The 14,045-nt window shown below is 32.5% G+C and overlaps 1 protein-coding gene across 29 annotated transcripts in view; it reads right to left on the bottom strand.

Moving 5' to 3' along the window:
- bt (bent) overlaps positions 1-14,045 on the bottom strand; it is a 109,221-nt gene that overhangs the window by 78,605 nt on the left and 16,571 nt on the right. For 6 of the 29 annotated variants that reach the window (XM_064436742.1, XM_053762756.2, XM_064436746.1 and 3 more), the window contains 27 exons: positions 13,858-13,941; positions 13,656-13,772; positions 13,468-13,563; positions 12,882-12,995; positions 12,676-12,747; positions 12,306-12,425; positions 11,742-11,846; positions 11,496-11,537; positions 11,129-11,161; positions 10,868-10,930; positions 10,686-10,778; positions 10,077-10,127; positions 9,653-9,742; positions 9,464-9,559; positions 9,252-9,362; positions 9,049-9,159; positions 8,907-8,954; positions 8,761-8,826; positions 8,611-8,655; positions 8,432-8,533; positions 8,258-8,341; positions 8,034-8,120; positions 7,765-7,851; positions 6,842-7,018; positions 6,402-6,605; positions 5,195-5,236; positions 4,216-4,248 (listed from right to left, as the gene is read on the bottom strand). In XM_064436742.1, coding sequence (XP_064292812.1) covers positions 4,216-4,248; positions 5,195-5,236; positions 6,402-6,605; positions 6,842-7,018; positions 7,765-7,851; positions 8,034-8,120; positions 8,258-8,341; positions 8,432-8,533; positions 8,611-8,655; positions 8,761-8,826; positions 8,907-8,954; positions 9,049-9,159; positions 9,252-9,362; positions 9,464-9,559; positions 9,653-9,742; positions 10,077-10,127; positions 10,686-10,778; positions 10,868-10,930; positions 11,129-11,161; positions 11,496-11,537; positions 11,742-11,846; positions 12,306-12,425; positions 12,676-12,747; positions 12,882-12,995; positions 13,468-13,563; positions 13,656-13,772; positions 13,858-13,941 — 2,373 coding nt within the window. Of the gene's footprint in view, positions 1-4,215; positions 4,249-5,194; positions 5,237-5,781; positions 5,827-6,401; positions 6,606-6,841; positions 7,019-7,764; positions 7,852-8,033; positions 8,121-8,257; positions 8,342-8,431; positions 8,534-8,610; positions 8,656-8,760; positions 8,827-8,906; positions 8,955-9,048; positions 9,160-9,251; positions 9,363-9,463; positions 9,560-9,652; positions 9,743-10,076; positions 10,128-10,685; positions 10,779-10,867; positions 10,931-11,128; positions 11,162-11,495; positions 11,538-11,741; positions 11,847-12,305; positions 12,426-12,675; positions 12,748-12,881; positions 12,996-13,467; positions 13,564-13,655; positions 13,773-13,857; positions 13,942-14,045 lie in introns of all 29 variants that reach the window. The other 23 variants (XM_064436748.1, XM_064436755.1, XM_064436764.1 and 20 more) reach the window with 21 other exon arrangements.

The raw sequence follows: 14,045 nt of genomic DNA, 5'->3' as shown, positions 1-14,045 counted from the left end.
AGTGAGCTTTCGTCACGTAAGATAATACTGTTATGATATCTAGCCTGTTATTACAGAACCTACCTGGGAATATTCTAAAATCCTAAGTGCATTGAGAGTTGTTGTAGTTGTTTATGCATTGAAAGTATTTTATTTTATCTATGCTTCAGTATACTAACTTGGTGACATTACTTCAAGAAAATTAGTGTAAGTAACAAATAAATTTTCATATAACATATTCCATTCGTAACAACTTTTTTCCTTGCATCTTGTAGTTGTGTTCCACTTAAAAGAAGGTCGAAGGGAGTTACAGTTTGTACATTTTGTATAACAATACATTTAAAAATTTAGACTATATCTATTTATGTACGGTAAATATTTTTTTAGAAAGCGTTAATAATAATAAGTATTAAATTTGGTAAAAAAAAAATATGAATATTTAAAATTGTAGTAAGTAAAATTTTGGATGAACCTCAAAATGACAAACTTCGATCATTAGAATTTGTCACGGCGTAAACTAATTATTGCAATAACTCCGCGTAGCCTATTTACGTCTGGCAAATTTATGACACTTGTATATGTTGGAAGTTATCTCCCAATTTATTAGCAAACGTGATTATTATAAGTTTCAGATGCCATGAGCCGATTATTCACGGAAAATTTATGAGATACCTTTGGACTAGCTTCCAACCGCTGTTTATCTTGTATTGAAATATCGAATGTATAGAATATAAAAATGCCCCTCCCAATATCATCAGCTTTTTCAATGTTTAATTATTTGGTCGACATCGAGTTAAAATTTAATTGATCTTCATAGTCACTTCACCTGGATAACTTTGGGAATAAGTTACATTTTTTACATAACGCCCAAGCCTAATATTTGTGGAAAAAAGTTAGTTTAGATGTCCTTTATAATATTCAAGAAAAACACGTAACATACAACATATAAAGCCACTTGTACTTACCGGGTCGGCACCTGCTGCCTTCGGTTTAAGGGGAGCTAGTGGTTTCTTAGCCACAGCCGCCATGGTGTTAGTTACATTAAATTAAGATGCCACAATACAACCAAACTGATCGTCTTTATTATCAAAGAGTCTTTACATCACAGCTCCATCATCATGTCACACTCTATCACTGAGATCACTGACTAAATATTCAAAAGTCATCATAAAAGCATTCAGATCATTTTTAATAATCTTCATTTTTAAAAAAGCGTCAACATTAAATGCTTTATTTTTATAAATATTTATTATTTTACTATTTTTATTTAATATCTTAATATAAATTAATATTTTTGTCGTTTTTATATTTCTCGATTGGGTATAGTTCGTAAGTATCGTTCCATCTAAAAATGGGCGCGAATGTCAAAAGACTGAAGAAGGGGTCGTACGGACATGGTCGCCAGCCTCGGCGGGGCGCGAGGGGTGCGCGGGCGCGGGACTTCTATTTGTGCGCAGCACAAATCAGCAGACCAATTCAATTAATTATCAGATTAAGGTGATCTTGGACACGAATTTGCTCCAAAATATTTAATTTCAATAAGTCTGTTTGGATCTCCAGATCCTGTCCTGTGTAATAAACTCATTATTGGTAAATTTTATTATCAATTTAGATACTAATGATATTTTCGGCGATGTTACCTTGTCTGTAATTTGTTTTTAGTCGCATCGTGTACTTTAAAGACGTATTGACATTAGAGCGATGGTCTTTGGCAGCCGGAGTTAGATTTTATCTAAAAATTTCTTAAGAGACGCGTATCGTTGTTACTTCATAAATTAGATGAGATTTATTGCGTAAGAAAATGAGATTGATTGGCACCGCCGTAGCGGACGTGTATAACTCAAGCATTGTCATCGCTGGCAAGGAGCGAGATGCCTGAAATATCTGCGTACCGCATAGTTAGCAAGGTGATAGATTTTAAGACAAACGCCGAAGAATCGAATCTATTTATATATAACTTGTCGATATTTTTACATCGTTCAATTTTAAACTAGCTAAGATTATTTTCTAGCCAGGTTGTAACAACGTTAATCATAGAAAAATGGAATTGCGGAATATTGCAATAACGGACTTAATTTTTTATAAGACTTGAATTTTATTTCAGTTAACTATTAGAACGCAAATATTGTGTGATTCACCTGTCGAAGAAGTGATCAATTTCAAGAGCCGATGGCCAAGGGTGCTGCAATCCTGCCAAAATCGCCCGACACCGCATTAATAGCTGAATGTCCACCAACACTTGCAGTTCGTCCGGAGGGAGATGCCCACGCGCAATCTCAGGTAATGTTGACATTTAGGCCTGTCTTGCTGCGCTTTTTACATAATTTTAGTAGGATTTTTTTAAATATAGAAATATTGTGTGAGTAGTTGGTAGGTACATAAAATTACATACCAGAAGGAAAATATATATTGACAAAAGTAAATATTCCTTTTTACTAATCGAATTTATCGAGTCTACATAGGTGCCCTTGTTCCACTTCATGTAAATACGAGTACAATCGCTACTACAACAGACTAACCAACCGTAGAGGCAATTATTTTACACATGGCGTTAAATTTTTTATTAAAAATAAGTAATTAGGTACCTACACTTTATAAAGTTTTGACGTCATTTAAAATAGCATCTATTCAACGGACCATCGCGCGGTGACAGCTGGCCACGACGAAGAATGATGACTTTTTAACAATAGTTCGGGGGCAATAACTCACGAGTCTGGCAGATCACCGCAGCTAAGGGTGAGAACATTTCAAGACCGCTCTCCTGCTCTTGGCCTAATTTCTGCACTCATATTTAAGAATAAAGATCAATCATAATCATCAACACTGGCTCCGTCTGCTTCGTTAGAGCCATCACGTCATTGGCCGAGACGTGAACAGGTGTGCATCATTTGCCTTGCGTGTGTTTGTAATATTTGTTTTGTTTTGATATTTGTTCATTTCTTTTACATTTAGTAATGCAGTGCCTTCTCAAGCAACATTTAATTTAGCTTTAAACATCACAATCTCGTTATTATTTCCAATTTCTATTATAGTTTTTCTACAAAAGATATAGAATAAATTATTTTGAAGATTAATGACAATTTCACATTATTCCAAAGGTGAACTGGTAGACAATGGTAGACAAGACCACAGCTCAAAATTAAGTTTAAGAGTATTGTATCCCCTCTAAAGATGTGCAATATACATAAATAAATATTTTTATATAAAATAATTGCTATCATTGCAGCAATGTTGTAATTAATATTCCAGACTTCCAATTATCCAAAGAAGTAGATCGAGAAAAGGATGGTACGGCAGTGCTGCTTTTTAGCTCGACTTGGCGGGGGCACCACCGTGCCCTTAGATATGCATTACAATGTTTATAAAGTATTCTAATTGAATTTACTACGCGACTTGCTTAGACATGAGCATTCATTAGGGTTGGGGGCATTATTTATTTAGTTTATTTGCGTCATTATTGGCCGTGGACTGAACGTATTTATTGTTAATTATAGAATCATTGTTTAGCTTCCGCTTCTATATTTAATCTATTTGATTTATAATAATTACGTGTGACATATTTAGATCGGCATCGTTGTGCAATTCAAGTTATTCATTTCGTAACCTTGCTTCGTGGATTGTGGCATCTTTATCCGAATATCCGTGATCTTTAACTAGACTTCAAGAATTAGATTCAATGATATTGTGACATCAATTACGATTCTCATCATTTCAATTATACTAACTAGATCATCGATATTCAAAATTGTTATAACTTTAATTAGGTACTTTAAATTATCGGTGCTAAAGCTTGATAATTTAATGCATTGGAATTATCAGTAATTTAGTGCATTTTATGGATATTACAAAATTTGTAGTTGGTACTACAGACAATTTTATTTATCAATCGCTTTATATATAGCATGCACGGATATTATAACTTGGATTTTTACGGAAACATGCAATATAATTTGCAATTAGGTTGTCATTTTGGTTATCATTTCTTACAAAATGTTATGCGTCACTTATTAGTAGCTCTTTTTACGTATTTACAACTTTTTTGGTCCAAAAATGAATATACGAGATTCGACTATTTTTTTTGCCAATCATAAAATGTGTGGTCATCTTACAATAGGTTTGATAATTTCATCCACTTTGAATTAATCACTTGGGAAAAATCTATGTTAGCCACGTATCTAAAGAGTATTTTTTGCTATAACATATAATCTAAACATATATTTTTCACACATTGTATACCTCTTCCGCGAGTTCACCGGGCCTGCTGCGTTTCTTTTTTGGAAAAAAATATTCGTTTTAGTAAACCATTCTCTGTTAATTTTGTGCATAAATTAAAATGACAAAATTATGTGTGCCATGTTGAGTTATTCTTTCAATTATGTTATGTGTGAGTAGCTATATGTCGGTGATAAGTGTTTATGAGAAGTGTCAATATAATTCGTTTCACACATTCCGTGTAAAATTTAAAATTAACTTTGTACAGTACAAAACGTGTTGCTATTAGTCGTGTAGTAATACTGTTTTTATGTAAATGTAAAACTTAAAACTATAAATGGACATTTTAATGTCATGTGCCAACTAAAATTAATAAATTAGTGGAAAAGTACAAACTAAAATCAGTTATTGGGTTTTAGGAAACTAAAGCCATTCTAAAAGAATTCTACGAAGCTGTTAAATGGAGGTACATTTTTAAACTAATATTTTGCATGTTGTAAATGCACAATATTAATTCTGGGCCTCCGATTAACAAAAAGAAAAAAATCATTTCCAGCTAGATATTGTCAAAATTTCTGCTGGACGGCAAAGCGGCAACTACTACTGGATAAAATAACGTCTAAGGGGTTTGAAAAGAATGATCAAGTAACTTTATAGGAGAGGGAAGACATGAGAAGACTTCAGTAGTACTTCATTTGACTTGGTCTTCAAGTTTTTCTATGGGAAAGATTATATTCTACATTCACTTATTAGCTTTATATGTACTTGATATGGAATCCTTTGAAATATAATAACTGAATACTTTATGAAGAGTGTCTTACTTTCTTAGTGTAACTATGTCACTAATAAATATTTTATAATTTGTTGTTGATTCGGCAAAAGTCGTCCGTAGTGTCAGTGTAAAAATAATAATAAAAGAAGAAAAAATAATAATAAAAAAAGACAAAATGCTTGGCAAAGCGAGCAGCGTCCACCTAAACCGGCCAGATCCATTCGATCTCACCTTTTTGTCGTCTAAAACTTCTCCTGGACGCAATTTGGTGACCTGTTGTTAAAAAATATTGATAATATCCCCTTAAATATCAATAATATGGTGCCTATCTCTGCCGCCGAACCTGGCCCTACTCACCTACCTAATGCTTATTATTCAGTGCAAGGAATACCAGCATGTGCAGAGTTATTACGTTACGTTTTGCGTTTTGTTATGTCAGTTTTACATTGTTAGTGGTCGTCAGCGTTCTTTAGGTGCTGAGAATCTAGAACTTTCTAAAACGCGACCAATACTTGACCGTTATTATGTGCTGGCGTGCTGACAAGCTGTGCAATACGTGTGCGCGACTCCACAATAATGTGCTGTTTAAGTTTGGTGCCATTGACGACAAAACGTTTTACAGATCCCTGGATAATAACATACAACTATTTCATTTTACCATTTTTAGGTCGATCAGAGTCTATGTGATTATCCAGATGCAAAATTGAGTTGTGAACCGCGTCAGTTGCAAACGAATTAAGTTTTAACGTTAAATCTTATATCACGGCAATATAACGGACAGCATTCACGTATATTTTTAGCTTTTCTTTTGATTTTACCTTTTTCTCTTCGACCACCTCACCAGGTCTTAGTTTTCTATTTTCCTGTGGATTACGTTTTGTACGGTGTTTAATATAACTACAAATGAATTGCCTCAAAAATATGTTTGTTGCTACCGAGTAGATCTACAAATCTAGAAGCAGGGAGCCAAGGATTCTAAGATAAAAACCATAAACTATGTCTATATGTCTCTTTGCTACTAAGCATTCGTATTGTAAGCTTCATCTTTTTATAGATGATTAATAGTACTGGCATAATTTTCAAGGATAAGGTCAAACTAATGTTAAGGGTTCGGCTTGAGAGAATAGGGTATCTAAACTACGTAGGATGGCAAAATGTATTCAAATAGATATATCTATAGAATACCAAAATCTTTTAGTAGGTATGCACTGAAACACAAAATTCTATGAAATGGGTGTAAAGATTTTGGTCTTTCCATATAATAAACAATTTCTATACTACAGTTGGACGGCACAATATTTAAATAGAAAATCTAAAAAGTTACTTTGAAACTGTATCATACCTGTTGATAAATTATTACAAATCGTTGTTCAATATTGTTGTATAGTAAATTGAAACATGAAAAGATTTTCACAAGATTACGAGGAATATTACGTACCTCGTCGCTGATGATAAGCGAAGGTCGTCTACCCATTTCCTCTGGAGGAGGAATGAGAGAACCTCGCCTTCCGACGGGAGCCCCGGGTGCCAGAGAAGGCTTCCTTGGCATTTCGGGTTTAGGAGATTTCTCGCGAATCACTTCGATCTTAGGTGCAGCTAGCTTATCATCTGGTGCCTTAATTTCAGGTACTTTAGGAATAGGCTGCAAAAAATATTCTCAATTGGATTTTTCTTCATGAATATATTTTCTTCATTTTCTTCATATTGCTTTCATTGGAAAAGTCCGATCTTTAAAGATCTTCGGCCTATACTTATCATACTATATAGAAAAATAGAAGTATAGGTGTGTAGTCAGTATTTTTTTTTATCTCTCTACTAATATCGATAAAAACATTTATCGCACCTTTAAAAACTAAGTATCGTCAGTGTTATAGATACCTTGTCTTTTTCTGGTTTGTCTCTGGTTGTCGGTGTCGGGGATATTTTCTCATATTTCTCAAGTTCGGGTCTGTCATAGTCAGCGATCTCAGGAAGGTCCTCTGCCTTCTTCTTGACAGATGAGACCTTGGCCTTCTTTGCCTCTTCTTGTACAGTCTCTTCTTTAATAGCCACTTTCTGCAATACAAAATATTTATTAATTATCACGAGTTAAAGATATTCTACTATCAACCTCAAAAACATAGGTTTTTGAGGTTGATAATAAAATATCTAATCACTGTCCTTGGTAGAATTTAAAAAATCAACTAATGAGTTTATTTATATTTTTACTAATTTATGAAGAACTTTGTGGTAAATGAATGTAAATCTGTAATTTATATGTTACTTACCATCGCAATCTGTCAATATAATAATTCAAGAAACTATCAAGGTAGAGTTTCTAATTATGTTACATATTACACTTATTAATTAAACTAGATACTGTGCAATATACAGGTTTAAGGTATCATCGTTAAGAAGCAAAGCAAAGCAGGAAGTATATTAATATACAAAACAGTGAAGTTACAACTATATACAAATATAGCGTATTTTGTTAAGAACATTGATTCACCTAATAATAATACAATTACTTACACATAGATAACTTTGTAACTACTTTATAAGTACGTGTGCCAACTACCTACATTCTAACTACTAACGTATTGTGCAAAAATACTATATCTATTAATGATTAATGATCCATACAAGATCTGTCGCTCATCAATACTTCTATAGAAGATCAACCATTAATAGATCTTTTTGCTAATATAATAGTATCTACTTGGTGCTTGTGCTTAATGCTCGTGCTGAATAAATCCAGTAAAAAATTTGGTGCATGTGCTAAAGTTGTTATGCTGTTCACAATTGTGCGCCCGAGCTTATACCTCCTCAGGTGTTCCTGGGCTGCTGCTAAAAGCAAGTTGTGGTATTTCAAGTGTGGCTGCTATAGGCTCGTCGACTATCCAATCAGCCTAAAGAGTAAATTCATTATTGGCGACCATACGAAACTTTTCGTCATCATCAAACGTTATAAAACCAATCGTGTGTGCAATGATTTTGTGTGTGCCAATGTGGTGTGTTAATGATATTTTTATAGTCAAGAAAATGCTTTTAGTTCCAAGTGATTTGACAAATTAGGTCAGCGTGTGTCTACCTGTGGAGACCAAGGTCTTCTTCGTGTGTCAGGAGTTTCTAATAGTGTTGGTATATATTTATCTTCCAACTCTGGCGTCTGTTCAGCCTGATATTGAAAATTTTTTTGTTATAACTACAATGATTTTATAGACAAGTCGTTAAGTACGAATCTAAATTACTTTACTCAATACATCAGGCATTAATTTTTCAATAATAATGATTTAAAATATTTGTAATGTGTACCTGTGGTATTTCTGGTATTACATTCCATGAAAATGGAACTTCATTTTGTACTTCTTCTTTACCAGGAGTGCCAAGTGTTGGAACCTATCGAATGATGATATTTGTAAGAGATTTTTATGAAGTTAGTGTGGTTGTGTATATATGTTTTTTTTTATGTGTTTAAATTATTGTTACCTCTTCGTCTTGGAAAGGTTTTTTCTTCCATGGATTAAATGGTGATTGTACTGGTTTGTCTAATTTTTCGGGTTTGGATTCTTCTATTACTAATTCGGGTTCCTGATAAATTGTTTTTGTCATTAGAATATCAAAATATAAATAATAAGTTGTGATTCAATCGTAATTATTTTTATTACCTTGTCCAAAGATTCCGAAAGTCCATTAAAGTCGAACTCGGGTTCCTAGGACATCATATATTAACATTAAAATATGAATAGAGTATAAAATAATATTTTTCAAATAAGTACGTAATATTTCACAAATAAATCTGTTATAATTTTACGAACCTCTATGTATGATTTCTTTCTCAAGTGGAAAGGAGATTGTTTAGGCGTTAACGGTGTCTCTGGTTCCTAGTAAAATATATAAATTTTTAAAAGAAAAATATATATAATAATCAATCAATAAAATAAGTGGACGTTAAACAAAGTACCTTCGGTTTATCTGGCTCTATTTCCATTTGTTCTTCTTTTTTAATTTCCTGAGCGAGAATAGATAAATTATTCATAAATAAAATGTTTATATTTAAACCTACTTTTAATATTTGTACTATTATTATATTTTTTTTTATTTACCTCTGTTTCACTTGTCCGCCTAGCAGAAGGGCTAGGTTCTTTAAGTTTATCCGCCCTCAGTCTAGCTTTGGTTTCAGATTTTTCTGAAACTTCTGTTACTTTCTTCGCTTCCTACATAAACAGATTTTTATTATAAAAATAGTTCCTATCCTTCTTAAATAAAACAATATATTAATAAATGAAATAGAAGAACATGAAACTACCTCTGTTTCACTTGGCCTCCTAGCGGAAGGGCTGGCTTCTTTCGGTTTATTCGCTTTCACTTTAGTTTTAGTTTCGGATTTTTCTGTAACTTCTGTTACTTCCTTCGTTTCCTACATAAAATATTTTTATTAAATAGTTTTTATGAAAAGTTGTAAACTAGAATGTTTACCATTTTCCATCATTTATATGAAATGTGGTATAAAATATCTACCTCAGAAGTTTTACTTGAACGACGTCTTTCTGTGGGTTTATCCTTCGGACCTGTTTTCGAGTCAGTTGTTTTCGTTTGTACAACTTCTGTGGGTTCCTGTTGTAAATATTCATTTTTATCATTATTATTACCGATATTTGAATTATTTATTAGTGTGATTGATGGGTGAATGTGTATTTGTGTATATACCTGCGTGTCAGTTTTCGTAGGTCGCCATTTTTCTGAAGGCTTATTGATAGTTTCTGGTGTTACCTTCTCCTCTACTGTCTTAGTGTCGTCCTATTCACAAAAATATTCATTATATCTAAAGTCAAACGTGTTCTGGTGCTTTACATCTTTTGAATTTCCGTAAACATATAGTATTATCACATTTTTTTTTGTACATGTTATTCACTGAACACACTAATATCGAAAAGAGAATGAAAATAATTATTTAACATTTAAACAAAGATTTTAGTTATATTTAAGAAGTTATATTTACAAAAAAGAAAAAAGAAACAGAATGAATTTCTTTTCATTGTCTGTTTTAAAAAAGAAAAAGACATATATATAGTTTTATATTGAGAAAGTGAACATATATTCTGTCATGCAAAGATGGTTTGCAGAGACTTACCTTAAGTTTGATTTCATTAAGTTCGCTTTTTTCTGGTTCCTTAATGGTGGGCTAAAAACAAGTTATTAGGAAAGTGATTAAGCGTAATTCGAGGGCAGCGTGTATTGTGGATGAAATAAAAAAAAATGTAGAAGTGTTTGGTACATCAAAAACTAAATTCTATGGTGGCAATAGTGAAGCTAATCAATAGCGTAATTTAAATTTACCAATCGATTCTTCATTTCAATCAAAAATTTGAAATATGAAGTGAATAGTAAATTTCGATTCTTTTATAAGATAGTGAAATCTATTCTAACAAGTGAGGTGTAGGGTTCAAAATCAAACACTCTGAGAAAGTGCAGGGATTTGCATCATCTATTTGATTTCTAGCGTTTGCTGGTGTGTGCTCTGCTTTTTGGTATAAATAAATATTACGTTAATTAAACATAGAAGTCTATACGGTTCCAATTTCAATAAAACTGTTCAAGGAAAATATTTATATCCCATTCGCTTTACATTCAACTTGCTTTCTACTTATACTGTCACGACTATTTTTCAATTCGTTCGACTTTTTATATTCTGATATATTGACTTCTACGTTTTTATAATACAGTTTAGATTCTCACTTACCTTTTGAACAGATTTTTTCAGTGTGGCAACTTGTTGTTGTTCTGCCACCGACGATATCGACGACTTTCTACTTTCAGCAGATTCTTTTGTGAGCTACAGACGAAATCGAAAAGATAATTTTATTTTAACAAATGAGTAGATATAAACAATTAAAAAATAAGAAAAGAGAACAATATACTTGCCTTAACAGCTTGGTTTTCAATGATTGAGCTCTTTCGGCTCTGTGATGTAACTTCTTCTTTAACCTATAAATATTTACAATATGATTACTCAAAAACTTTGAACTAAGTGTTTCTATTTTATTAAAGTATTTTTAGATTGACGTAGAATCAATCAGAGAGTCTAGTCTAATCCAACAAATTAAATTATAACTAACGATAGTTATTGGAGGGGTAAGATATTTTGGATTTCATTCCAGTATCAAAACATAAAAATTTACATACCTCACTCTGAATGGATGTTCTTCTGCTTTCCGTCTAAAAAGATAAAGGCACAAAATATTCAGTTAGCATAAGGGTCAAAAATGGACACGGTAAAATGACATGGAAATAAGATTTTGTAGATATTTACATCAATTTAAATGGACGACATAAATAGATAGACGGAGAAAACATACACCAAGAAAACCAACATTAATTTGTACATTATGTCATAGATAATTCACGTCAAAATGTAGGTTTTGCGTCTTTGGACATGTGCTTTAAGTATTTAGGTTTTGGTGCAAAGTCAAGAATTTTGGCGTTTATAGGGAAGGGTTTACACTCAAGGGGACAAATTGAAATAAGGTTCACGCTTAGCCAAGATTTCTACCTTCACTTCTAGTCGTTGGGTTTGCTGAGCCATCATTGTGACCTGTTTCATTCCATTCATGTGAAAATTGGTCTCACATTTTTATCATTTTGTGTAAAATATCTAAATACTTTATTTTGTTAGTTTTATGTTGTACAGTTTAAATAAAAACATAATTCAAATGCATAACAAAGTTTGTAATAAAAAATCAGATATAGGAAATTTATTTACTTAATAATAATTATAAGTGAGCATTGTTAGCTTTACCTTTTGTTCCTTTTCTTTCTTCTCCCGAACAGTGGGCGTAGGAGTAATCTTTTCATATTTTTCGAGAACTGGTCTTTCATAGTCATCGACAAAATCAAGTTCCATCTGTAAGAGAAAATCTATTAGATTCTATTAGATTCTACAGATGGGAAAATAGAGCCGCTGGAAATTTAATTTGCTTTGATATTTTCTAACAATTAGAATAATATATAAGTCTTTATCGACATTAGTAATTTTTACATAATTACTTACGATTTTATCCTGTAACATAAAAACACATAGCGCAACAAGAAACAAACAAAAGCATGCGACTTGCGATCCAATAATGTAAATTGACAACCACGCAGAAACCGTTGACTTCCAACATCAAAATCATCCAATTATTATTATCAATTCGTAATATAATCTGATTGTGCCATTTAGGTGTGAAGTCGAGAGTGTTAGTGTTGGATAGGTTGTAGATAACATTGTGCTCACTGTACATACAAAATGTTCAAGTGTATAAGAATAGAAAGAACATAAAATAGACAACACTGTAGAATTAAATTTTGAAATCATGATTACCCCTTCATCGGTATCGATAGATCCAGCTTCAGCTTTTTTAGCTTTATCTGTTGGCTTCTTAACAACAGTTTTCTTTAGCTGTGGCTTTTCGAATTTACCATCTTGTACTGTCAGAGGAGTCTAAACAATAATAGCATTGATTATTATAAAAGCATATTGGTAGGGTATATTAGTATAGTATCTAGTGTGCTGTGAAAAAAATCTGTGAATATATTAAAAATCACACAGTATAACTGATATTAATTAGATTAGTCTACCAAAAGTTAGCGGAAAATATTTTTAATTATCTCAGCTTTTATATTGTCTAAATTCGAATGGCAGCAAATAGCCAATAAATATTTGATCAGAATTTCAAATTTCGTCTAGCTACCTCTTCTTCATCATCTGCTTTCTTGACAACGGCTGGTTTTTTGACTTTGAGCTGAGCGGCTTCTGATCCCTCCTATTGAAATATTTTTCTTTTAATAACATATTTTTGATTGCTTGCTTGCAGGTGTGAAGACTAAAATATTTTTTCGAGCATTATCAGCTAGTTTTTGAGAAAAGCTGAGATAAATAAAAAAGAAAAGTCAGTACCGTAGGCTTTTTCTTGGCAGGTGTTTTTTGCGTGAGGGATGCTTCTTCAGGGGCAGTAGTAGTGGTCTTAGTGCGAGGCTTTGTGAGACTAACAGCCTCCTCAGTGTCCTCTCCCTGGTCCCAACCACAATATATGTAAAATGTGTATTGAGATAGGAAAGTCAGGGAAAGAATATAGAAAATACCACATAACATTGTGATCTAAGTAGGATAGTAGATTCACATTTTCATAATGCTTTGTATAAAAAAAGAAATAGTATAAGTATAAAGTATAATAAATTATGTAAATTTGTGCTCTGTATTGGTGATTCTATTTTGATTTATTTAATGACTAAAACTATTTTCTTTATCAAATTTTGTGCCATTTTTCTAAGTTCTATTTCTATGAACTGCCATTAAGATTCCAGCTACCTAATACCTTAACGAGAACTAAAAGTCTCTTCAAAACTGGTGATGTAGAAAAGGGAATATTATTGTCGACAGCCAAAACTTCTGTCTGTGAATAATTTTAGAAATATTGAATTTGCCTCTACTATTTCCCTGAGTATTTAAAAAAGCATTTATAATTGAAGCACAAATATTGTACCTTGGTGCCCTTGTCTTTAGGTGAAGGTCTCTTAAGTGTCTTATTCTCGACGATCTCTGGTTTCTTAACACTAAGTTTAGCCTCAGCTTCGTCTTCCTAAATTAATTTATAAAGGATTACTTTTAATATCGTTTTGTTTTTAAGCAGTAAAATAAATACATTTTAAATTACCAGTAAAATGTACGAACCGTGGGTTTAATTTCAGCTGGTGTTTTATGTGTAAGAGAAACGTCTTCAGGTTGTTGTCCTGGTTTGGCGGGAGCCTTTGGTTTGGACAGATTGACGCTTTCGTCGACGTCCATCGGCTACAGAAATATGATAAATTTAGATTTGGTAGAGTAAATTACTACGATGAACTAATTTAGAAAAGAGATGTATCGTATAGTGTACCTCTGGTTTGTCTTTATCCTTAACGGAGCGGCGTTTAGCAGTGGCAGTGGCTGATGGTACTTCTTCTTCAGGTTTTTTGTCATCCTAATAAATATATATGATTTATCTTTTAACCGTGTGTGATGTTTAAAAACTAAAATTGGCAAAGCAACATGTGTATGTGTAAGCAGCTTCAAAGCTAGTGAAAC

This window comes from Plodia interpunctella, chromosome 23 (assembly GCF_027563975.2).
Source record: "Plodia interpunctella isolate USDA-ARS_2022_Savannah chromosome 23, ilPloInte3.2, whole genome shotgun sequence".
Taxonomy (NCBI): Eukaryota; Metazoa; Arthropoda; class Insecta; order Lepidoptera; family Pyralidae; genus Plodia; species Plodia interpunctella.
This window is presented reverse-complemented; position numbering and strand designations above follow the sequence as displayed.